This window comes from Syngnathus leptorhynchus, chromosome 12, assembly GCF_054491065.1.
Source record: "Syngnathus leptorhynchus isolate UIUO chromosome 12, UIUO_Slep, whole genome shotgun sequence".
In the NCBI taxonomy this organism is placed as follows: Eukaryota; Metazoa; Chordata; class Actinopteri; order Syngnathiformes; family Syngnathidae; genus Syngnathus; species Syngnathus leptorhynchus.
In genome coordinates this window covers 4,195,613-4,222,215 of record NC_141206.1, presented here as the reverse complement: position 1 = coordinate 4,222,215, position 26,603 = coordinate 4,195,613, and the positions used below count along the sequence as shown (strand labels likewise).

Sequence of the window (26,603 nt, the reverse complement as noted above, 5' to 3'; positions counted from 1 at the left end):
GTAAGTGTTTTTGTTTGATGCTTGTATGTGATTTCTTTTTAGGTTTGTGGCACCACCAGGCAGCATGTTTGAAACCATTGAGAATGAAATGACTGTGATGCATTTAGTGTTGCAAATAAATCTGTTAGGTTTAACCTGGGTGTCATTTTTTCTCGGTCTTTCACAAGCAATGTTCCTGTTTTATTTTAAAACTACACTTACGCCTCAAAAGTTAGAATTAAAAGTTAGAATTAAAGATAAACATACCCACCCCCTTACACACACACACACACACACACACACACACACACACACACACACACACACACACACACAGCTGGTAAAACCTGTTAAGCCGCACTCATTGTTTTTCTTGTGTGGTGCAAGTTGCTAAAAATGTATATAGGCTAGAAGGGTGACAAAAAAACAATTCCAGGCATAACTTGTTCACAGATGACGAACCATGCACAACAGCCTGTTCATCTTACAATTGTCTGGTTTAAGTTTTTAAGGTCTACTTGGATACATCATTTGAATGATGAATGATTCAATGATAATTCATTGAAGCAGATAATAAAAATAGAAAAATGATCTATCTATCTATCTATCTATCTATATATATATATATATATATATATATATATATAAAAGCAAGCAAAAGAGCTGGCAGAGTATGGCGCTCAGTAGATGTACATTTGTATGTACTTTGTAGTTGATTATATGAATTCTAACACTTTGCTCAAATACAATTAGAAGCTTTATAGTAGAAGTAGAATATATATATATATTAATATATATATATATATATTAATATATATATATATATATTAATATATATATATATATATATATATATATATATATTAATATATATATATATATATATTAATATATATATATATATATATAGCTTTATAGTAGAAGTAGAATATATATACTACTATCTATATATATATATATATATATATAGATAGTAGTATATATATATATATATATATATATAGTAGTATATATATATATATATATATAGTAGTATATATATATATATATATTTATTTATAGTAGAAGTAGAATATATATATTTATAGTAGAAGTAGAATATATATATATATATATATATATATATATATATATATATATATATATATATACATATATATATGTTCTGATGTTCTGATGTTCTCATCAGCAAACAACAACAATATGTTTACAATGGAGAAGAATTTATTCTGGAAACTTCTCACCGAAGACAGAGAATGTGGAAAAACAACAATAAATATCCAACATGAACAGCAAAATCTGAATATGTTTCCGAGAAGAAAAAAAAAACAGTAGTATGCTTTTTTTGTTGTTGTACATATTTGTAGTAGTTTCTGCTAAGGCCAGCAATGAAATACAGCAGCAATGCCATACATCAAGTTTACAGAATTCCTAACAGCATGTAAAGTAAATAAACCAGCAAATGTAAACAAAAAAAAAAGACACGATCTGATGTTATCTGAGTATCTTATTTCTAATTACGGCTTACATACAAAACAGCTCAAAAGTGCCCAAAGAAGGCAGTAAGTTAAAAGTATTAAGGAACACAAAATACAATGGCCAAGATTAAAATACAAGAAGCGTCATTTTCATAAGATTCAATGGATCCATGCAAGCCTCCTCATTTTTTTCACGTTATTTCCATTTTAAAACTTCATGTTACAGTCTGGATGTTAGAAACATCAATAAGCGCATTAGGCACGTTGATGCTTAAGACACAGCACTTTTTTTTTTTTTTTTATTATTATTATTTTTTGCATTCAGCAGTACACCTCCCAAAACACTTAAGACACAGCATTAGAAATCATTTTACTGTTTTGCCCAACAAGTAATAAACAATGCAACATGAACACAACTTTTATTCAATATAAATTAATTTGTAAAAGCCCTTGGGTGACTTTTATAGTGTTTTGTCATAACCCTGTAAAGTGGTAACAACCAGTAAGACCAATATAGTGACAATATATATGAACCACTTTTTAACACAAAACTTAAAGATTGTCTGCAAAACTCCATAAAATCAACACTAAACTATTTTTACTGAGCTCATTATTTTCTGAGACAAATGTCAAGTTGCAAATTTTACTCAATTGAATGAACTATTAACATTTTCATGGTGGGTTTGTACTTGTTTAGTCATTTTTTCAAACCTTCCAACAGTCAGTTTGGTGATCAGAACTGTAATAATTAGACTTTTCTGAGAATATTTTTGTGCTGGTACTCATTTTGTCATACATTCCCTTCCCTACTAATTACCCTTACCAATTAATCATAAATGAATTGGTGGTCTTGAACATTCAAATGTAGCTTTAGAAGAACATAAGGAGAATAATTTGAATGATAGTCTTCTCACACCTGGGTGTGAACTCAATGCCACACTCGCTGGCCACCACCTTAGGGGCATCTCCTCAAATGAACTGTATGAACAAAAGAGCTCTGTTCAGTTCCTCACCGTTACAAAATACAACCACAATAATAAAAGATGCTTTTACCTCATTACTTTAACAACAGTTTCAATCAAAACTCAGCATTGTTGCCTTGTGAAGTAGCTCATGTGTCACGTGTACCAATTCAAGCTTGTGAGTTCATGGGATGATTTTTTTTTTTCCTAACAAATAATATTTTAATGATAATGATCTGTAAACAAAGTTACTGATAGTGACATGAAAAAAAAAAGGCATATTTATAGTACATGTTCAACATGTAATATTTTGTGCAGCTGACTGATGTATAAGACCTGTGATTAAACCATGCGGTTGTCAAGAATTAGCCATATTAACATCATATATTTTATTCTATCTGCGATATAGCTCGAGTTTGTTTACAAATGGTACACATGGACAATCTGACTGTGCTTTCTGTGTGATTTTAATTGGAACGCATGTGTGCTTGGAAAGATGTAGGATAAAGTCCGCCCCCCCCATAAATATGCATAAACTTGATTCTATAGAACATGTAATACTATGTTCCGATTGTGATACGTGCTTACTCTCTAACACATTGACGGCGGTCTTTTAAACCTCAGTGACCTTATTGATCTGCCCCGACAACTGCTCCGCCACCTTCTCTTCTTTCACTTCTTTCTGTTGTGGTACTAGTTCATCTTCATCATCAACGCTGATGTCCAGCCGCAGGTTATCAAGAGTCTGGCGAATTGTCAGCGTCTCCTTTCGCCTAAACAGGGTGAATACACAATTGTACTTTTTATGTTTGTTTCAGAAAATGTAAACCAAGCGGCTACAACATTTTAACATCTGGACAAAATTGTACCTCTCTGTGAATAAAACATACTTTGTTTGCAGGTGTTGGTCAAGCAGTTGTCTCTGAAGCCGTCCGTTAGATTCTCTTTCCTCAGCCAGTTCCCGTTGACAGTGACGGAGTTGAGCGTCCCTCCTGCCGGCCTCCTCCTCGCCCTCGTTCAGCTGACGTTTCAGTGAGCGGATTCTCTGGGTCAACTGCACACAGAGAAATTGAGCATAGTCTTGACTCAAATATGTTGGAACAAAAATTAGACACATCTTTGGGAAAGCCAGCACAATATAATGAGATGCAATCTAAGAGCGAATCCTGTTATTAGTTAGTAGTTTGGTGGTTGTATTTGTAGTGGTTTCCAACTGTAGTCATGCAATGTGGTGTTTACTGGTGGTTACTTTATCAAGTGAGAAATTGTAGTACCACATGTACATGTTGGAAGTTTGGAGTGGCAAAGAAGTAGGACATATATAGGCTGACAGACAAGGTTAAACCGGAATTCCAACGACCATGTTGTTTACAGAAGACATTGACATACAGTTAAAGCAGGGAGCAGTACTTTAGTTACATAGGATCAACAGTTTAGATTGGATAGCAATGGTGAGTGCAAAGAACAAACTGGTCTAATCCGGTTGGTATGGGTCAAGTGTGTTACAGGTATATGACGGACTCTACTAAAGTGAAGGGGAAAGAATTTTTCAGACAGTGGTGAGGCCACTGGACAAGACAAAAGGAAAAAGAACAAGATTACAGGATATTGTCAAAATATCAGACTGATCTTTTGAAACAAAGCAGTGCATAACAATTCATGTGTGTGTGTGTGGTTGTGTTACCAGGTCATTCTGCTCAGCAGCTATCCTGTGCTCTTCCTCCAGCTGATCGTTCAGCTCACTGATCTTCCTCTCCAGTTTACCAATGGTGTTAGAAAGAACGGCTTTGTTCCTGTTCATAAGACATATTTTAAACATAATGCTCTATACACATGCAAACACACAATTGATGCAATTCTTTTAGGGGATTAAAAATCCATTGGTACCTTTCCTCGGTTCTCAGTTGGTTCTCCAGCTCTTTGACACGACTTTCTGTCTTGGAGATGACATCCTCCAAAGGTTTGGTGCTCTCAAACGCATCCAACTCCAAACGTAGATCACGATACTTCAGATAGACACAGAGACTTTTGGTAATGACTATATATATATATATATATATCCCCACACACACCTAGCCCCACACACACCTGTCTCTCGATGATGGCCTTCTCCGTTTCTAGTTGGTCGTTCAGATCTTTCTCCTGAATGAGTTTCAGCTGCAGCTGCTCAGTCTTGAATGTGTGAAGATAAAAGAAAATTCCATTCACCAGAACAAATACATTATAATAAAGGGTGAACTTCTTTCCATGTGTGCAGTTTGTGTACCTGTTCAATAGTTCTCTTGTGCTTGGCGGCCCATCTCTGCTCACTATCATGCAGCTCCTCAACATCAGTTTCTAGGTCAATCAATCTCTCCTAAGAGTAAGAAATAAATAATAAGTTGCTCCACGACAAACCTTTTCAAACTAACTGTGTTGTGTTCATGACATGACCTCATCGACAGAACACACCGATGTTATAAAGAAATGGGACAAATGAGATATGTTCAGAAATAGCCACATGATGGATTTTAATTCAAGTGGACATCTTAGTTTTGAATCATTAGGTCATTCTTGAGCAGAATGTCAGCAGAATCTCGTGTCACTGTGAAAAGTGATGGGAATACCTGAGCCTGCTTGAGTTGTTTTGCCAGGTCCTCTTTGGTCTGGATGGTGGTCTGCAGCTCCATCTGAAGGTCATCCACTGTCCTCTCTGCCTGCTTGCACTGGAGCTGGAGTCTCTCTCTCAGCTGGATCTCCTCCTCCAGCGTCTGTTCCTTGTCTATCAGCTTACCAGACACCTGTATCACATTATCACGCACAAGTAATATGGTAGTTATAGTAGCTAGCTTTTCATGTCCAGTATGTAGTACATGGTGACTCACATCTCCCTGGAGCCTGACGACAAGTGCCTGGAGTCTCTGCAGCTCCTGCTCCTTTTCCAGCAAAGACTCTTCCAATTCTTCCATCCTCAACTGGGCATCCTGACGCAATTTCTGCTGAAGATTCAACTCTGCTGCAGATTGGGAAGACATCTGCAGGGCGTCGGCCAGCTAGAGACAGACACAAGTCACACATATGGGTATTATCATTTTCATTTTTAGTATAATGATAGTGAGTAAGAGTGGACTCATATTAAAATCTATTTGGCATATAGAGACTGCTTGTGATTTAGGTCTAGACAAATTGACTTGACTAGAGGTAACAATGCAACTCCATACCAATAATTTATATTAGTTGAATTTAAACTAGTTTTCTGCTACGCCAATACTGTGTAACATAACATTTATTTAGATTTGTTCGGAACAACAAGATACATAACGGAACAGTAGAAAATCTATACTGATAAAGTGTTGGCTTCATTTCTTTTTTATTGCTTAGATACTATTCAATTTATTTTGACTGGACCTTTTAACATTCAAAAATTCATTCAAGATCAATCCAACACAAGTCCCAGATTTCTGGGTCAAGAAAAGATTCTTTCCCTTAATAACCAGAAAACAATGACATGAGCAAAGTATCCAAAGCCCAAACTAATACTGCAAATGTCCAATCAGACTGGGATGTCATTCCACAAGAGTCTTTTTGACATATTATATTCCAAAATAATCTCCAGAATAATTTGTGCGAGTGGATGTTGAAAGCCAGTTGATTGACGATGAGAAATAAAAATGGATAAAATGGCAACGATTGTGTCTTTAAGTTGTTACTGCACCTCTGTCTCCAGTCGGAGAACAGTGCTGCCGAGTTCAGAAGTCTTCTTGCTTTTGCTCTCTTTGTCCACCTCCAGCTCCTCTAGTTCTCTCTCGGCCAGCCATAACTTCTCTGCCAGACTCTGAGAGTGCAGCGTCTGCTTCTCAAGGCTCTCCTACACACAAAATGATTCATTTTCTTTATTCTTTGAACATAAAACGATCCTTTTTGCTTGGATTCAATTGATCAGATCTGTAGAGATCAATACCAGAGTGGCATTCATGTGTACCTCAGCCTCCTGAATCTTGTTTTTAAGAGACTGCTGGAGGAAGCCAAAGGCGTACTCCTGAGTATTGGCCTCCACCATCATGTCGCGGGCCTGCTTCACCTCCATCTGCACCAGTGACCATCAGTCAGTCACCGCAATTGTCCGTCGAATCATATTTTCGTTTTGTACCTCCATCTCTCTCTGCTTATCGACCAAAGCCTGATGGGTTCGCTCCATCTCTATCATCTGCTCTCTCATTCTCTTCATTTCATTTGCCAGTTGAGTGTTGGTCCTCAGTAGGTCTTCGTTATTCACCAGCAAGCCACGCATTTCAAATCTGAAGACAAAGGAAGCAATGGGTCGATTTTAAAACGGAATTAATGGTATAGCAATCAGGAAAATAGGAGTATATGAAGTGATGAGCTTGCTCACCAAACTACTGGGGGAGCTTATTTTTCATGTTATTATACAGCTATTATAAAACAAATGAAGACAGTCATGCTGACAGTTGGATGATATCACCTGATCTGGTTCCTCTCTTTTTCCATCTCCACACTCTCGGCCTCGAGGAACTGATTCCGCTGGAGAGGACATGATTTTTCTTGAGATACAGACCATCAAAATGGTGCAGTGTGTTTTCAAATGAAAATTATTGCATGATACAAATTTAACACTGTGACTGTAGGATGTGTTACCTTCAAAGATCAAAAATATTAGAATCACCTCTCAATGTGATGAAGTGTATTTTAAAATGCTTCAAATCTATGTTTTTGTATAATGAATATTCCGATTGAGATTAGGCCCACCTTCTGACAGTTATCCAACTGCTTGGTCAATTCTTCAATAAAGTCTTTTCTACTGAGGCCTCCCAAAGTGGCACTACGCATGGAGTAGTGGGTTGATATTACCTATAGCAAGGGAAATGCATATTATCATGACAAGAACTAAAATCTTAGTTCATGTGTTTCTTCAGAAGCGTACAGGGTTAGGAGCGTCGTTTCTCCTCTTCAACAGAGAATCGTAGGCAGAATATTGCCTGCGAGGGGGCATGACCAAAGGCACAGGACTGTTACTGCGATTGTTGAAGGTGTGCAGGTTCAATTCTGATGTGGCCGGAGATATTCCACTCTGGATGAAGAAAAAAAAAGTCACATTAACTCCTCAGACCTCCTTGAAATTTAGGTCATGGTGGACGACGATGCTTCCAAGATTGTGCCAACAGTGCTCTTTTAGGTACGTATTGCTCAAAGTATGTTTACCGTGTGATTTAAGATAAAATGTAACTAACCTTAAAGTCAATTGTTCGGTATTGGGGGTTATAATCAGCAGATGCGTTCACATTCATGGTGTAGGGACTGTTGAATGCTCGAGTGCTTTCAACAGAAGGTATCTGGAAAAAAAAAAACACATGCACATACAATTGTTATATGGTAGGGTTTTGACTTTCTACATTTTTCATCGAATATTGTATCTCTACATTCTATACATGGGAAAATGAACTGGGAAAATGGATGAACGGAAATAGCCAGAGATCATGTTGTGTATTTCTACCAAAAGATGGCGGTGTTTGACAACAAGTTAGTAGTCTGTTGGTTAGAAAAATAACATCGAACCATCCATCTATTCTATATTGCTTGTCTTCTTGGGGGGGACCATCAGACCTGACCGCTGAGAAGCGGAGTACACCCTAAACTGGTCCACAATCAGTTTCAGTCAGTCTAAACACTCACATGAACACTTTGCAAGTTTTTTTTGCAAGAATTTGAATATCTGAATAAAACTCTTGCTAAAGGGCATTGGAATACAGGACAGGGTTATTGTTGTTAATAAAAACTAACAAAATAAGTAAAAGGAACATTTAATTAATATGCTTTAAATAATAAAACACTATTATTATTATTATTATTGACGAATACTTTATACATGTTATAAAAACTGAAAACTACTACAATGAAGCATTTTTGAGAAAAATAACTACAACAAACTTGCTTTCAGCAGCCCCACCCACCCGATCAGTTTCTAAGTCCCGCGAGGCGACTGACTCCATGGACCCTTGGAAGTTGTTGATCCCCGGCCGAGTGGTCTCCCACCGGGACAGCCTGGGGCCGTCCTCCCCCGATGACCCTCCACCTCCCGAACCATCTGCATCCTTGCTACTCAAGCCGTTGGTCTTCAAATCGTTGTCGAGGAACAGCTGATATTTGGGGCTGGGTCGCACAACTCGGGGAGTGGAGGGTTCTTCTTCTGACAGGCTGTCCGACTGCTTGTTTGATTCGTTTTCAGGCTCCTGGAAAAAAAAAAAAAAAAAAAAAGAGGACTCATTTCATTCATCATATGTCCACAGGAACATTTTATCAAGCACAATGTTGCTGATGTTGTTCAGCTAAAATGAAAAGAGGTGCAATTCTTTCTAATTCGTTCATACATAGTCCGACTGCCGGACCTTTATTATGGGGCTGAATTCCTTCTCACGGAGAGCCTAACAAATTCAGTCATAGATAAACAGAAAGCCTGCTTTACAAAAACAGCAGTATGCCACTACTTGTATAGGCACAAACATGGAATAGGGATTAGAGCACTCATAAATGGGTAGTCAGCGATGAACTGAAATTTAAGAATGCACCTAAAATGCACTTTTAACCCTTGGGAGGCTTCAAATCTTCTCAGACGGAAGTACTGTAGTGGGATTTGAGTGTCACAAAAGAGTTACAGCGAGACTGGATGACTAGTCACTGAAAGGTATTAGGTTTTTCCTAAAAAAAACACAAAACTAAATATCCCTAACATTTTGTGAGTAGCGTAAATTTGAATTTGAAAACTATCCAAAATCAAAAAAATGCACAAACATAAAATAAAGGGAGCTGCAAATTTGTGACTTCACCTGGCATTAGGGCTTTTGAAAAATATTATTCTAACATAGATTTTATATTGAAATTAATTTTCTGATGCTTTTAATTGTTTAACAATATCAATTTGCCTCTGATACGAGAATAAAGATAATGTACGTGACATTTAACTGCAATATACATCATTTGTCTCTAAGCCACAATAAATTGATGCTTTGCCACAAATATTGATTCAACAAAACCCCAATCAAGATCTTCAAATCACAAGGTCCATTTTACCACATCATATCATGCAACAAAATCAGTCATTTGCAGATAATCTACCATAAAAATAAATCTACAGGAAGGACAGAGGTGAGGAAAGATAGATTAGTTATTTGATCAGTTTGATTACTAAAGACATGCTTGCAATTTCTTTTGTCCATGACACTTACTGCATGGACTTTCTTTTTAAATCGTGCATTTCAAGAACATGCAGTGCCATGCTGTCATTTTGTCTTTGTGCGGAGAAAATCACGAGCTTTTCCCGTGCAAGATTTTTTATTTATTCTGTGCTTACCGATCCCATGCCTGAGTCCGCCACTGAATCTCTACCAGAGTCTGACGTTTTGTTTGAATCTGTCCTCTGACTGTTGCCTCCTACTGGACAATCCATTTTTGCAGTTATCTGGCTAATTCCAGCATCTTTCTGAGCAGATCCATCGGATCGCTGAATTTCCTCCTTCAATAGAGGGGTCACAGAGGTGCTTGGCAGTAGACTGTCTCGACCCATAACGGTCGGACTCAATTTGAATTTAGGAGGCAGTATTGTCTGGGAAGAAGTGAACTTTTGAGTTCTTCCAGTTCCTGAATAAAGACTCAAAGAAGAGCCGAGATACAAGTCCTGCTCTGGACCAGAGAATTTACTGATAAGGTCTTTGACGCTGCCGGCTCGCTGCAGATTTGAGAGGCCTGCTTTCCTCTGACTGCCTCTCCAATTCTGTTCTGCTTCTTCTTTGTTGGCTGTCTGCTGCGGACTAAGTGGCGATTGGGAGGAAGAAGACTCAGGTGTATGCTGAAAGAGTCCAAAACAATAACAATCCGCCAAAATCAAGTTTAGGAGGAGGAGCAGACACACTGCATAGCATTTGAAGCACAGGCCACAACCATCAGACAGTTTTTAGTAAGTTAGCTTCAGTAATATTCTGTGTGTGTTTCCAATGAAGATTTGCACATCCAAAATAAAATAATGTTTTTTAATTGTAATGCGATTTACTGGAGAGCAGATCAGATTGTGACACTGCACATGTGTGAGTCAATGACTTATTATTTTACATGTATCATAATTTAGGGTTAAGTGTTAATTCTTGGCCACCTGCTTTAAGCAATACTCCCTCATCATTTCCCCCAAATTTTGTGTTGCTTGTTACGGTTTTGCTGTATGTACACTTAATATAAAGTTTATTTTGGCACCGGTTGGATCTTGAATGAATTTCCCTTATCTATCACGAGAAAAGTTTCTTCTGAATTTTGGTAAATCAGTCAACCAAACTCCGACAATATTTGAAATATTACTATTTAAATACTATTTCCATTATTTTCTGACGAAAAAAGAGTTTTAGAGTTCAACCTCAGAAGTTGTAGCCTATTGACAATTAAAAGAAGTATTGTACTAAATTGGACAATATAAAATTTCTTAACCAGAATCTCTAACTTATTCTTTCAAGCTTTACTGTTGTTTGAAAAATAAATTTATAATGTCATGAACCCAAAGTGTGTGCATGGGTCTTTGTGTGTGTGTGCATGGGTCTGTGTGTGTGTGTGTGTACCTGTGTGTGTGTGCGTGCATACGTGTATGTTCTAATCCTGACATGAATCCCTCTTGAGAAACTGCAACATCTGCTCGCTCATCTAAAAACATCTCCCAGTGAAACAAACACCATACTGTCTCTCAAGGAAACAATTAGATAAAAGATGTAGACTCCAAAGTCCACTTAACTTAATAACTCAACAGAGAGAAGAATAAATGAATATAGCAAAAAAAAAATAAAAAAATTTCAACCAACCACTTGACTAAATCTAGGTTCAATTAACAATCATGACAACAAGGCCAATGCCACTGAGAGAAATGAAGTGGCGGGAGTCCAAGGGTTTAAAGCATCGTGTGGCCTTAATCCAGAGACTAGCCTGTGTGCGTCCCCGTGGGAAGGCCGGTTGACGCTGGGCTGGGACAGGAGGCAAGCCCTGGAAGGACTGAAACGGGGCAAAAGGGTATCTGGGGTTTGGAATCGCTGCTCAGTATTAATGTGTTTACAGGATGCAATAGGATTAGTTTGGAGTTGATTATTTTAATGTTATTATTTTCACCCAGTAAACAGAGCAGTCGTTTTAACACGGACATGATGTGTAGACCACCCCCCCCCCTTCTCTTTGAAAACACATATGTTTTTGAATGTACATTTCTGTCTGCAGTGAGATGGCTGGGTCCATCCCTATTTTTTATATGCCTTATTCTCATTTGGGTTGCTGGTAAAATGGACCCCATCCCAGTTCGCTTTGAGAGGCGAGATACACCCGAGACTGTTTAACAACCAATCTCAGGCCACATATAGAGTTAACGTATATTTTACCCACAAACAATTTAGAGTCTAATATTAATCTATAATGCATATTTTTTGAATGTGACAGAAAAATTGAGCAACCAAAAACTCTTCAAGCATATGAAGAGCCCGGTTTTAAACACTTAATCTCAGTACTGTGCGATCTGTGTCCACATGAGGCCCCAACTAATCTGATTAAATCTTTCAAATTAATTTCCTGCCAATAACAGCTAGGGAAGTCAAAGGTTTATTGCTTGACCTGGGTTGGCAATGAATGACCTTTTGTTTTTTTTTGTTTTTTAAATAAGACTGCATTCGACTGGGCATTTTGTGGGGAGAAATTTGTATAGCTTCAGGACCATCCCAAATCCTCTTTAGTGGATCTTGTCTAAACAACCACAGCCAGAATGCCTCATACAGGCTGTGAAGAATCCTTCGGGCGATATTGTGTTTAAACTGCTGGCGAGCCCTGTTAACTGCATGTTCTGTCCTCATGTCGTACCAGCCGTGATTGGAGTGAGTCAAATTTGATTAGGTAGCAAAAGTGATGGGGATGTTTGCAGAGATTTCTTTTGATGGTCGACTTTGTTTACGAGGCACCCGCAAAAAGATTAAAATCATCTGAACAAAGACAAAAGGAACTATAAAACCTTTTTTTTGAAGTTAAAAACAATCAATTTCATCAACTGTCAGGGCTCTTCCATCTGTAGCCAAAGGGACTTTTCATTATTTTGGTTTTTGTGGCCACCTGACAGATCTGTTGGCCAAAATATATTCCAACTCATAAAACAGATTTACTCAACTCAGTTGATGTTGTATCTTTTTTATCAGGTTGATTTGTGTTTTATAATATCCTTAGATATTTTATAATATCATAAATGATATATATTACTTTTGATTGCTGCTCTCAGAAGCTATATATTTTTTCTGTACTTACTTACGAATCACATTTAGATGTGTTGTATTTTATTGCATGAAACTCAAAATTCATATGCTCACTGGCCATTTTTGTTTCTGTGTTGGTATACACACGTCACAATCAAGACTTTTGTTTTACTCTCTTGATGGAAACCTAATCAGTAATATTTGTTACCAACTAGGACTAAATCTAGTCAAATATGGTTTTATCCTATGTGGGAATAATACAAATGATTTTACGTTCATCGGATTAAACCGATTTAATTAATAATTAATTAATGAGATGAATCGCTAAATAATAGGTTAAATAAAGATCATTTAAATGACAATGAATTTGATTACTGTAAAGCATAACTCCACATCAGAGGAAAAATTAGGAATTTTAAATAAATGAATACATTAAATCTGGTATTCTGATTAGCAGGCGTTATTTTTTCTTGTTTTTGGCATTTTGGCTCTCAGCTCACAAATAATGAACAAAAACAAAAAGGATTCCTCTGACTAAAGACGGATATAAAATGCATGTTATTTTGTCCTTCATATAAATATAAATTCTTATACTTTGAGTGCCATTAAAATATTAGATGTACTTGTAATATTACATATTACATATAACGTATCGGTGTTCATGCATGTGTGATTTGAAGGCATTGGTGGTCTAAAAACAAATTCACAAATCCAGAATATGTATCACTGACAAAGCTTTCATTAAGTAGAATTTTAATATATTAAGTTGATCTCCAATCAGAGTGATATATTATTACATGACTCTTGGCTCATTTTCTGACAGATTAAGGCAAAATAATCTGATGAACCGCTAACAAAGCCTCTCAGAGGACGGGATTGGCTCATCTAGATTAGTACGAGCAAGCGTGACAGTACGAGTTTCAATGCCTTGAGCTGCCATTTCCACTCAACTGAACAATACGGAATCATAAGGCTTTTACGTTATAAAAAGTTATTTTTGTATTTCAATAAAGACATCAACTGGACAAATCATCCCCCATTCTTTGTACAGTATGTACTTCCTATGTCCTCCAAGTCAAAATGACTCAGCTTCAGTTATATATTTTTTGTTTAAATTTTTCTGAAGATGCATTCAATTTACCTTAACAAAATGTTGACAAAATAAGGAACTTGGACTAAAAACATTCTTGTCTTTTGTCTGCAGGATTCCCAGTGTTGTTTGTCTTGGCAGTCAGTTCATCGGCTCTTTGCCTTTAAGATTCTCTCCTCAACTCTGTTGACACTTTGACAGGTTCCTCCATTTTAATAAGGCTCAAAACCATTTTTTTTTCTACTCATCGTTACCTGTCACAACTGTGTTAGTCTATTACCATCTTTTCGGGGGAAAGATGCTAAAAGCGTGTGTGTGTGAATGTGTGTGTTTGTTTGTGTGTGAGTCAGACAGAGCCAGATGAGCAGGCAGATGTTTCCTCTGTATCTACTCCAACTGTCTAAGAAAGACTGACAACAGCTGGACCCAAGCCAGACACACACACTCGTACACACACACACACACACACACACACACACACACACACACACACACACACACACACACACACACACACACGCACATTTAATTTCGAAGATGAATTCTGTGGTTCATTTATGTAAATACAATATAACTTTAAGGTATTATTTAGCTTCAACCATTTGTGAATCCTTGTTCTAGTAGCTGTCAAATAATTGTGAATGTTCATTCATTTGGAGGAAAATCAATGTCTGTTTTCTGCATAAATGTGCAAAGCAAGGTCTGTAAATGCGCGATTTAATGCGTTTGGTGATGTAGTATGTGAGAAACCTGACCTACATCCCAGCAAACATCTGAACTACAACACAGATGGTGTGCCACAGCTAGTGACCTCTGACCTGACAATCAAGTGCCTTGTTATATTTTGCAATGAAACTCACAGACGTGATTTAACATATGATTGGAGAGTTTTCCATCATACCATATTGTTCGTCTCGTTCTTTTCTTGCATGCTGTGGCCACAGGGGCTGTTGTTGGTGAAAGTCTTGTCTTCCTTTTCTGGCCTGAAGGTTGAAGAGACAGAGACAGTTTCCAAAACATCATTATCAAAAATATTAGCCTGAAACAAAATTGAAATTATTCATCGGACTTGAACCAATCATGTTTAAATGTTTAAGGATTTCAGTCCAAGTTATAAGACTGTTTTTTTTATTGGTCAACAGAGGGAGTGCACTGCTGTTCTGTTTACCTGAGTTTGCTTATTTTCTGTGTGAAACAGGTTAGTCTCTGTGTCTCTTCCTGGTATCTTTGCAAGTCTTGTGTCAGAAGGTAATGGAGTGTCCTCAGTGCCTCCTTCTGGAACACAAGCTTCTCTAACTGGACCAGACAACCAGCAATAGAGGGCTGAAGCTCCTTACAAGCCCTCAACTGCAACTGGAATATAAGAAGTATTACTAAAAATGTAGATCCAATGCTCATCTCTCCAACACTTTGTCAGAGGTTGGGAGCATATGCGGCGTTACAACTACACTACAGCTTTACTATTCAGCAAATTAGGACAATAATACATTCGACTGTAGTCATGCTTTGTTCTCCCAGCAACGTTCACTCACGGTGGATGTCTGAAGGGTGGGGCTACTTGAGAATTCTTGCTGGATCTGTTTCTTCTTCTCTCGCAGAACAAAAAACTCAGAGGACAGCTGCTGGAGACGGCCTTCAATTTGTAGTTGTCTGACGACACAAAGAGGTACCTCAATCAATTTTTAATTACACAAAAAACAAAACAAAAAAACAACTGTAACTAAAGTAGATTTTAGATTATTCAGGACTTTTGCCACCTTAATATAGTGTGTTCATGATTTATTGTGAGTAAAATCCTTTATGTAATTTTATTTCACTATACATGTTACTGTCAATAACTGTAATCTATTGCTGTAATAACTGCTATTAATGTAAGATGGTATTGTAACTGAAAGAGTTAAGTATGAATAGGGCGAGAGAGATAAAGAGGGAATTTTATATCGGTTTTTTTTTAATATCTCATTTAAGTTTTCATCCGTCAGTCAAAATTGATATTAACAACGTGTGACGAGCGAGGAGGAAAATTATAAACCCCATGAAAAATGCCATAATTAACAGTGTGTGTGTGTGTGTGTGTGTGTGTGTGTGTGTGTGTGTGTGTGTGTATGTTTACACTTATACGTGGGGACGTGTCAGTGTGCTGTTTCCAGTGAGATTATACGCACATTTACATGAACAGATAAAAACAGGGGCATATGCCACACGGTAAAAACAATGCATGTTAAAGACACACATACACATAGTCACACGCACACACACACATACTCCCATTCTGCCAGCTGTCAGTGTGTTCTGATTTGGTGCTTTCGTAAATAAGGCTCCATAATTATATGAACGTATGTGACAAACACCATAATTGCAGGTGAAAAATATGTGGGTGTTGCTTATTTCTTCATTTTTATGCACTACTGTCGGTCTATCTCACCACTTGCAGCCTGTAACAGGAATGTTTTTTTTTTTACCCATATGGTAAAAGTGTTGTGTGTGTATTCATGAATTTCATACTAATGTAAAGAAAAAAATATATATTCTTGAAAACTTCTAAGGCAGCTGCACATCTTGATAAGAATGTCTTTGCCGAGGTAAAACATTGAGTTTCCATTGTTTCTGTTTATTGTCTTTATTTAGTGTGAATAAAAGTTGTTGCAGTAAATACCGTGCAGTTTGTGGAGATAGGCTAAAATGGAATGGGTCTCCAAATATAGCCACTCTACTATTATCACACATTGTTAGAAATATATATTAAAATTTCTTGTAAGTTAAAAAAGAATTTACTTTATTTACAATTTGATACACATCAGTCACCATGTTTTCCTGATCACATTGCATTCTCATTGCACTCCACATTGCTGCCTTCTGTTGAGCAAAGAAAAATAATTACTACAAGCATCGGCAGATAAGATTCAGAACGCCAGACTGTGCGGCTTTTAGATGAGCGAGGTAAGCCTCCATAACTTTGCTAAAGAAAGAATGTTGAGAAAAATGTAGGAGGATGCGAGTGGAAGAATCCATCTGCCCAGAGACCCATGGATAGGCTCTCGTCATTTTAGCCCAGACACATGCGAGGACTTTCGTCGCCTTCGGCTAATGAGAGAGCTCACTTTTGTGTCTGACTATAAACAACAGTTAAAACCAAATGCAGTGCCTACTATATTTCCTCACAAGGAGCATAAACACCCTTGAGTGACGAGTGAAAACAGTGTGAAAATATGGTTGGTATTCATTTGGTATGGATTTGCGGTTTCAATTGCTCTTTACAGCAGCTGCTCTTTCTGAGTCGGCATCGGCAAGCGACTGCCACAAGACACCACTGAAAAAAACCCAACTCTAGCTTCTGACATCTGTGACCTCCATTTTCATCACACGCTTTCTCTTCCATTTTACTCATGTCTTTGATCACGCTCTTGTTCGAATTGAAAAGGCTGAGCAGAAGAGCTCATTGCTACTAAATACAACTCACAACCATGTAACGTCACTCCCCAGAATGTCTTGACACATAAACAACACAGGCGACATATACCGTGTGAAAAAAATGTTTCTGCAAAATGTATTAAACTGGGAAAAAGGCCATTATAGTTATCATTGTTCCTTTTGTACCAGAGTGAAATACTGAATATGTTTTGAATGTAATGTACATCTTAAAGAAGTTACACTTTAAATTTAGTCTTAGGGTTAGAATTTAAGGGAAGTATTCAGTCCTGTATTCAGACTGCACATTTTTCAAGTGAAGTTTATTTTGTCAAACACCTACGCTTGTGACGACCTATGCTCCCATTGGTCAAGAATGACCAGGGTGGCCTACAGAGCACAGACCCGGAAATTGAGGAAAACACGCGAGTCCTAGGCTCTGCATTTCTGCTCTGCAAATTTGTGCTGTTGGTTCGGTTCTACGCTGTTTGTAATCACACCTGAAGCGAACCGCACCAGAGTTCGTTTGAAAGCGTCTGTTTCTTTAATCTGCACCAGGATGCGTTTGCGAGTATTCACACCTGCACAAAAGGTTCGGACCAGTGTTACAATCGAACCCTGATTCATTCAAATTTGATCAAACAGTCAGGTCTGAATACACCCTAATAAACAGAAGCTTCATTTTGGTATAGTTTGACATAATTTGGGCTTCATATAAATTGTTACTGAATTGCTGTTTTTTCATTTGGCAGTGACTCGTTATGTGGGTAAGTCTTGTACGTAGTATAAACACTAACAGAAGTTTCAAGTCACACAACACAGACTAAGTCACTTCTTTCTTAAGGTTTAAGAGGCCTTATCACCCCTACAAAGAAACTGAACAAAGTGACTTATGAAATGTGTCGAATAGGATGAAGTCACAGGATTACACCTGGCACCCACAACTCAAGTGCACACAAAACTCAAAATGTTCCACCCTTCCAAATCCCTCGAAACAAGAAGCAGGATTGATGCTGTAAATACGACTGACTCATCCTTAAATGCAGAGGAAACACTCCGGGAAGACATTTGAATTAGCGTATAAGGAGTGGATATTCTTAGGCGGGTCATCATTATTGTTACAGTTTCCACTAAATATATTGTTATGAACTTGTCTGATCCCGTCTGAAAGATTATGTCAGTGCATTCGTTCATGTGCTAAGATTCCAGGGAAATTCAGAGATGTTCAGGAAGTGTGACATCAAACTGGGTGAGTCAGATGGACACAATTTGTTGGCACACCTGAAATCCAGAGCTGTGTTTTAGCCTGCCGTATCTGTCAGGCTCTATTTAATTGTTGTTCTGCCAAAGTACCTGTCATGGCAGGATCATAGAGAAAGCAAAAAGGGTGAGGCAGATATCAATAGCTAACACCAGAAGATTCACATTTGACACAATGGTGCCAGTAAATTCAATTCATGTGTTTTCCCATTTGCATTATGTCTAATGGTGTGTCTGTGGTGTCTTTCATCTCCAGACTCAAACACTTGGGGCACTATGGGGCTTTAATTCTACACAGAATTAGTTTTGACCTAGAATTGGTAATTACGCAAATGAGCTCAGGCCAATGGATCTGCAAGAGGGTGGGCTACGCTACTGTGGGAATAGTCACGGCATGCTGGTCACACACTACAACCTCAAAATGCTGGAAGCACATCTGCGCCAGTCTTGAGCTTAAAATGAAACTTGGGAATGTATTTCTTCTCATTTTGTTAGTATTTATGCAACCACAAGTGATTCCAGCTCTATATTCCTGCATAGCACGAGCCTAGCAAAAAAGCTCGTCTAACTGTAAATGGAGTTTTCTTTATTTTCAGAGACAGTCACAGTTAGAAAAGGATGTCTGCGCTACTATAGGAGTGAACACAGCTTCCCGGCCAATGAGAGGAGCTTTTCAAATTCCTTTGAATTCAGTGCAGGGCAGACACATACAATGTTTTGACATGGCAGGAGCATAAACAGCCTTGCTGGACTCCATGCAGAAGAACAAAGTGTGCAAAGTACGTTTATACGTTTTATAAGATCTCCACTTGTGGATGATATTAAGTTAAGCATAGCTGTGATAGATCTCGACTACAAACTCCAGTCCACCCACATAGCAGCGCTGAGACCCAAGAGGGTCTTTTAAAAAAAAACATAATAAAGATGAAGAGTATGATGATAAAAATGATGAGATCAGGACAGAAACACTTTAGGTCATGTAAAATATGTTTTAAGAACACAATGTTCAAAAACAATATTGCCTCATTTCATCCACTATGCTTTGTTTCAGTCAGTCGATTTTGGAGGTTGAGTTTTTTCTTACACTTCAGTCAATCCATGTGAATTGCAGGTATTTTTGGTCTAAATTTCCCTCAGTACTGCTCCAAAGAAACAGAAAACGACATTGACAGTATTATTACAAAAATCTAATCATATCACTGGAGGGGAAAAAAAAAAGGAAGAAAGCAATAGCTAAACGTGAAACCTGGTATTCTTGCTGCACAGTTTGCTATTGCAAAATGTACCATCTGTACTATTGTTAAGAACAAAAGAGCCAATAAAGGCAGCAGATGTGGCTAAAGGAATGAATAGTTTGACAAAGTAAAGACCAAAAGATAGAAGATATAGAAAAATCATTGCTGGAGAGAATAGATAAAAAAGAGCTGGATGCTTAAAACATTGCTCAGAGAGAACCCATTATTTCTTATTAATAACTTTTTAATTACACACAGATTAAAAACAAGGTTAACAACTTAATCCTGATTAGGTCTATTTCCATTCATTTCAATGGTAAATGTTACTACGATTGTTGAATCAAAGTTTCACGATTGTTTCATATTTCTTTTAGAATGATATTTGCATTATAATGTGTATGATACAAAATCTTAATACATGTATGTATACATGTTCCCTTAACATATCCAATGTGAAAGTCTTATCAGCACTACTGTTGAGAAAATACGTCTAGCTCAGAACCTAGAGAATGCTGTATGGAAAACGTAATCATTAGGTGAGATTAAGGGGATTGCTTGACGAGATAATAGAGTCTGTAACTAAATTCTCTTGCATTCAACCAACTCATCCTGCAACGAAACAACGTCAATAGAAAGTCCGACCACACCGCACAATACCAGCAATCCTAAAGCATTATCCGTATGGTCAGCACATGGAAAGTAACATTTGGAATTTTAGGAATTCACTACTGGTACTTGATTGTTTCTTATGTGACAAAAGAATAAAGACCAAGAATTTAAATTAGGCCACAGTACTTCAATTCTTTGCCTGGATTAGAACACGAGCAGTTAGAATAAATGTATTTAAACTGCAAGCGGTATCCTGTTAACTTTTCCAAAGAGAGCATAAAAAAATGCTGTGGTTACCAGATATGGAACTTCCCCAGTCGTGTGACGAAACCTTACAAAGCTGCTCTGAGCTGCCTCCTAACAGGTTCAAACAAAACACAACCGGTACTCATCTCGGAGAAAACAATCAGGGGTTTAACTGAAGCAGAATTGTTTTCCAGCAGACTTTCTATTACTCCTTTTTCCAGAAATATATTCATATTTAAATTCGTACACAACACTGGGTAGCTTTTATATACTTCAATTAAAGTTATGCACTCACTGTGTCTGTATGCAGTTGAGCTCCTGTTCAGTCTCTGTCTGCAGCTGCTGGAGGTGAAAGGTCAACTCCTTACTCAAGACAGCAAACTTCCACAGTCCTCCTTCAGTGTCCTCCGCAAACGCCACACCCTGAGTCAAAGAATTCATGACTTTCTACATTTCTTAAAGGCAACTAATCAAAAGGTTGAACGTTTGACATTTAAAGTAGACCATAAAAATACTTTTTGTGACAAACTCCATAGGGCCCAAATCAATCACTATGAACCGCAACATTGTACATGTTCATCTGAGAGACACAACGGCAATGTCATTGGTGTAGGCTCACGTTGCTTTTTCTGGAACGAGCTTTCTCGATGATATACCTACCACACGATGGCAGCGGAAAAGCAGCTAAATAAATATAATTTCCTCATCATATTAAATTTACAAAAAAAAACAATTGGATGACTGGCTTTGAAATCAGAAGTTATTTTAAAAAAGTGTTTTTTTGCAATATAATTGTAAGAAGTGAAAACAATTTGCAACATTGGTAAAGATTTCAGAAAGAAAATTGAGGACGACACATATGATATGACTGGCCAGTATTTCACCCAAAAAGGGTGAAAGAACTGATCTCGAAAAAAAACAAAAAAGGCTTTAGGTGAAAAAGAAAAAGCATCTCAAACACACCACTTTCCAAAAACGCCTCCAGAATTATAACAGTAAATGATAAAGTGAAATTGCGAAACATTTTCACAGACAAATGTGTCAGATTGCGAGACATTGGGCAACATGGTGAGTAAAAGCAAAAGCTTGCCATGAATCACCAGCTGAGGGAGAAGAGAGGAGAGGGCAGACAGACTGTGGAGGCAGGAGGTGATTGCAGAGCCCAGAGAGCAGAGGATCGAGATGCAAGGAGGACACGATGTGGGAGGATTCAAGTTGGTGGTGCTAGCGTGGGCGTGTCTGAGCTCGTTGCGGTGACGGAGTGCTTCGATGGCGGCTGTGCGCTGAGAGACAGCAGACTGGATGAGTCACCCTGGCAGAACATGCTGATCACGCTCAACACCTGTGACTCGTGCTCAAACATGACTGAGTTTCCAAAAAGATCTCACACCGAAACGGATCGATTTAGTAACATTAGTGGTACTGCTATTCAAATAACAAAGTATGAAAGTGTGCTTTCATTGAGGTTAAATGTGCGGTCTAGTTAGATTTTATAGACCAGTTGTTTTCAAACTTTTGACCACCAAAAAAGTACTTTGTGCTGTGTATTTTTTTTCAAGAAATTGTTTTTTTTTGGGGGGGGGACAAAAATGTTATGGTACTTGTTTAAATTGTATTTTAAAGGTAGAAGAAAAAGTTATATATCTTGATTGATTGATTTATCATACAAAAAATATCCTTGTCTACTGAGAAATAAAGTTGAACTTAAGAGAACCGAAGCACCCATGCAAAAGTGGTACCACACTTGTGCCCAAACGATATGCTCCAAACATGCTTTGGTGTTTGAACCTACTATACTTTCAGTGATGTCATCACACCAAACATCATTGAATCAAGTCCAACCAAATGATAGGTGTACCTATACACATACTTGATCTGTGTCATACTGACTTACAACATCACTAATACAGTTTTAATTGAAAACTGATGCGCTTAAGAATGAAAGGGATATCTTGCCCCCAGCATAAAAAGTCAAGTCTGGAAAGTGAGCCATTGAAGATACATGCCAGACACTAGTAAGTGTGACGGTGATGATCCAGTGTGACCTTGTGACCCAAACGATATGCTCCAAACATGCTTTGGTGTTTGAACCTACTATACTTTCAGTGATGTCATCACACCAAACATCATTGAATCAAGTCCAACCAAATGATAGGTGTACCTATACACATACTTGATCTGTGTCATACTGACTTACAACATCACTAATACAGTTTTAATTGAAAACTGATGCGCTTAAGAATGAAAGGGATATCTTGCCCCCCAGCATAAAAAGTCAAGTCTGGAAAGTGAGCCATTGAAGATACATGCCAGACACTAGTAAGTGTGACGGTGATGATCCAGTGTGACCTTGCCTGAGCATTGAATGCTCATAGTGTATTTCCCGGCTTTGGAGTTGAAGACACGTACAACTGAGCTAAAAGCCCGGGCCACTAGCTACGCAGCCAGGATTAATTGAATAATTGCGTAAAGTTTATTTTGCATAAAAGTGTAGTACAAAACCATTTTTATCCATTTATTGTTGTTTATATGGTATTGTTTAATATTAAAAAAATAAACTAGCAAATAATAAAACAATAGCACACAAAAGTGATGAGCATTCTACTTAACAAACATTTTTATACTGATTCAGTTATTGTTTTCCATCCTAAAATGAATACAAAAATGAATGTAGAATTGATGGTAAGAGAATTTGGACAACGTGAAAAATTGTACGAAACGATTACTTGATTATTAAAATTTTGGGTGATTAATTTGACGATTACTTGATGATCGATCGATTGATTTTGAAAGCTACTTTTATTTAGTTAAAACATCGATTCTTATGAGAAAAATGAACTTGAAATGAAAACTAACAGAAACATAACTTCAGTATTTATACAATACAGTAAAGGTTTGGAATGACTTCAAGAGGCAGAAATTACCTGTCGGTCCTCTGTGATATCAGAATGTACAATATGCACTTTGTCTTCTATTAGCTGTCGTAGTTGGCTGAGAGAAGCTGGGAATTCTCCTCTGTTTTTTTCAAACACTGGCCACTATGAAAAACAATTAGAATATTTTATTTCATCCACATTAACTCTTAAAAAATACTTCAAATATTGGTTTATAGATTGCAGATGTTCAATCATAATTATTTCATTCTGAACCAACAATGGTTTCCGAATTCATAAAGTAGTGAACATTTCTTGTAAAGATACCTATTAAATCCCTTTGTTATGAAATAATGGGGCATCTAAAACGCAGCAAATCCCTATCTCCAAATAAAATCCAATTTTAATGAACACTAAAGACGATATCTGACATTAAAGACCAACTTAATAAATCGTTTAATGTCCTTTTGGTGAACACTTTACTAAAAGACAGAAATCCATCAGGCTAAGTACACAGAAGAACTCAAATAAATGCGATACCATTTTAAATGACCTATAAAGTGAAATAATTACATTGAATGCAGATAAACTCTTCCTTTCTAGCAAACATTTAATGCCAGCGCAAGATCTTAACATTCTGAGTGTGGATTATATAACTGATAATGATCAAATCACATAGGATCCTATAGGATCATCTTAAAGAGGGAAGTAATTAATGTTTATATATGCAAGACCTACAGATGGCAATTCACAGTCTGAGTGATGGGATTCAAAATATGAGTGGGCCGGATAGTCATGACACATTGAGATAATGATGTCCAATAAAATGCACTCGAAAGACATTTTTGGTATTATTAAGTATATATTGTGGGATACGTACATAATGTAAACAGGTATTTATGGAATAAATAGTATGTTTCTCTGCATATGTTTATCTTGACAAGGAAAATAAATAGTATGTTCCTCTGCATGTGTTTATCTTGTCAAGGAAAACTTTTCTTAATTACTTGGATGATGTATGACATTCAAATATACGTACTGTTGTCAGAAGAATTGTGTTTTTGCTTCAGGCCTGGAATTTGGATGTTCCCAGTGTGTTTTTAGAAACGTTGCCAAGTAACAGTAGAGGGAAAAACAAATATTTCTCTTCGATGGGGCTGTGTTGATAGACTGAAATAAATACTACCGCAGAATTCTCAGACATTCGCATCAAAATTTGCCACTGAAAATACCAGAGTCATTTTTTAACAGATGAGAAAAACAAATAGATTCATATATTCTTGCGTTACTGCTTCTTCTCGTGGATCCGTGAGAAACGGCAAAAAAACAGCCATTAGAGTCTTTAATCTGGTCACCCATTACATTTTAACCCACAGGATTAATGGGCCATACCTAATCTGCCTCATGGCACATAATGAAACTCGACGCAAAAGCAACTTTGACACATATCATGAAACAACATTTTTTGCCAATATTATTCAAAGATGACGTTTTATTTCAGAATACTCACTAGACGAAATGGAGCGAGTGAAGAATTCATGGTGACAGGGTGACTTAAAGGTAATTTCCTGACTGAGCTCAAACCACAAGGGGCTTGTCTTTGCGTGTGTGATAGTGGGTGGGCTGCACTACTGTGTACATGGAGATGACCCTAACGACAACCTCTACTGCAGTTAGAACGGACGAGACTAACTTGGAGTTTGTTAATATGAGAGTAACACACCATGACTTTTTCTTAACTGACAAAATAGAGAGATATGGCACAAGAATAAGAAAACTCAGTGTGTGTGGTTTTTTTGGGGGGGGGGGGGAGGGGGGGGGGCAGAGTGAAAAACTGATGATACTCGTTTGGCCATTATCACTCTTGCAGCAATGAGTCAAATCTGACTCATAATGAATATAGTCTTGTAAGTTGAATAACGCCTACTTAGCATCAATTACGTAATCAAAATAGATGATAATCACTGTTTCGTTTAAAAGAGAAAACAATGGTGTGACCTTTTCGGAAAGGTTACGGTACCATGGTCAGACACATAAATAATTAAACAAGCACAAAACAAGGATCTAGTAGTTGCCATTCAACTCAAACCAACTAAAGCAAAAACTAATAAAACTATATAGTTTGTCACAAAATAAAGTAGAAACTATATGCACTACTGTACAGTATATGCAAGTGTTCAAATTAGTTTAGTCTCACATTTGCTATTTATGTTCATATTATCGTTCTATAACAAAGAGGAAATGAGCTGTATGGAATATAAAGTGTTATATAATATATAAAGATTAACAAAAGTATTCCCTTGTTCTTTAATGACTTGGAAAGGTTACGGTACCATGGTAAGACACAGAAATGATTTAACACGCACACACAAAAAAATAAATAAAATCAATCAATCAAGAAACAAAGGTTGCAAAGTCACCTACAACAAAATGTAGTATCAATGAAAATGTTTTTAATTTATAGACTTAAATCACATCTAGGTTATGTGAGTTTAAATAAACCATGACCATACTGGAATATAATGTGCATCACAGTTATCTAATACGCCCCTACCCGGTAATTCGGATCTCCACCCCAGGGTGTGTCTTCGTGCAGCCGGATAACTGCGGCAGGACGCCAGACCTGACACACCTTAACAGGCAAGGTAGCTATGGTGTGAGCATTGCTGCGGCTCTCCCTTGCCTTCTTTGCTGACTTTTTTTTTTCTGTGCTCATATCTGTCTCTTGATCAACATGCCCAATATGAAATGAATACTTAAAAGATTTTACAAGATTATGAAAGTTGCTGCTGCTGACCAATACACTCTGTTACTGACCTACAGTACCTTTCACATTGTACGTGGAATCGTATTAAAAGTGCAAAATTCTATTGCTGATTAGACAATGTTTGACGATCATTTTTGTTGGCACTGCATTGCAAAAGTGTTCTCTTTGTGAGCTTTTCTTTTGCTTGTGCTACACTGCTTTTATTCTAGAAAACAAAGATGGATTTTTTTATGAACACAGGTGTGAACAAGAGTTTTATGAATCCTCAAAGAAACATTTTACACACAAAGCACTTGAATTTGGGAGGGAGTTGAAACAGGTGCCCTTCCGGATCATTGTTAGACGACAGTACTCTTAACAGTTCATACCAAATGTTCTGTTTAAGATATTCTCTCCATTTTAATCTATTATTTTGTGTGAAGAGTTCTTATTAATCATGCTTATTT

At 37.3% G+C, this 26,603-nt stretch overlaps 1 protein-coding gene across 4 annotated transcripts in view; it reads right to left on the bottom strand.

Moving 5' to 3' along the window:
* Positions 1-1,185: 1,185 nt before the first annotated feature.
* Positions 1,186-26,603, bottom strand: part of LOC147047906 (uncharacterized) — a 33,226-nt gene continuing 7,808 nt past the window's right edge. The window contains exons 2-23 of one of the 4 annotated variants that reach the window (XM_085926252.1): positions 23,442-23,555; positions 20,813-20,940; positions 15,292-15,409; positions 14,928-15,112; positions 14,661-14,742; positions 9,765-10,259; positions 8,368-8,646; positions 7,648-7,749; positions 7,341-7,487; positions 7,166-7,267; positions 6,882-6,940; positions 6,549-6,696; positions 6,381-6,485; positions 6,114-6,266; positions 5,284-5,451; positions 5,026-5,199; positions 4,686-4,775; positions 4,508-4,591; positions 4,307-4,425; positions 4,104-4,212; positions 3,310-3,473; positions 1,186-3,192 (exon numbers count right to left, since the gene is read on the bottom strand). In XM_085926252.1, the coding sequence (XP_085782378.1) occupies positions 3,033-3,192; positions 3,310-3,473; positions 4,104-4,212; positions 4,307-4,425; positions 4,508-4,591; positions 4,686-4,775; positions 5,026-5,199; positions 5,284-5,451; positions 6,114-6,266; positions 6,381-6,485; positions 6,549-6,696; positions 6,882-6,940; positions 7,166-7,267; positions 7,341-7,487; positions 7,648-7,749; positions 8,368-8,646; positions 9,765-10,259; positions 14,661-14,690 (2,688 nt within the window). In that variant the 5' untranslated portion in view covers positions 14,691-14,742; positions 14,928-15,112; positions 15,292-15,409; positions 20,813-20,940; positions 23,442-23,555 and the 3' untranslated portion in view covers positions 1,186-3,032. Of the gene's footprint in view, positions 3,193-3,309; positions 3,474-4,103; positions 4,213-4,306; positions 4,426-4,507; positions 4,592-4,685; positions 4,776-5,025; positions 5,200-5,283; positions 5,452-6,113; positions 6,267-6,380; positions 6,486-6,548; positions 6,697-6,881; positions 6,941-7,165; positions 7,268-7,340; positions 7,488-7,647; positions 7,750-8,367; positions 8,647-9,764; positions 10,260-14,660; positions 14,743-14,927; positions 15,113-15,291; positions 15,410-20,812; positions 20,941-23,441; positions 23,556-26,603 lie in introns of those variants that run through there. The other 3 variants (XM_085926250.1, XM_085926251.1, XM_085926249.1) reach the window with 3 other exon arrangements.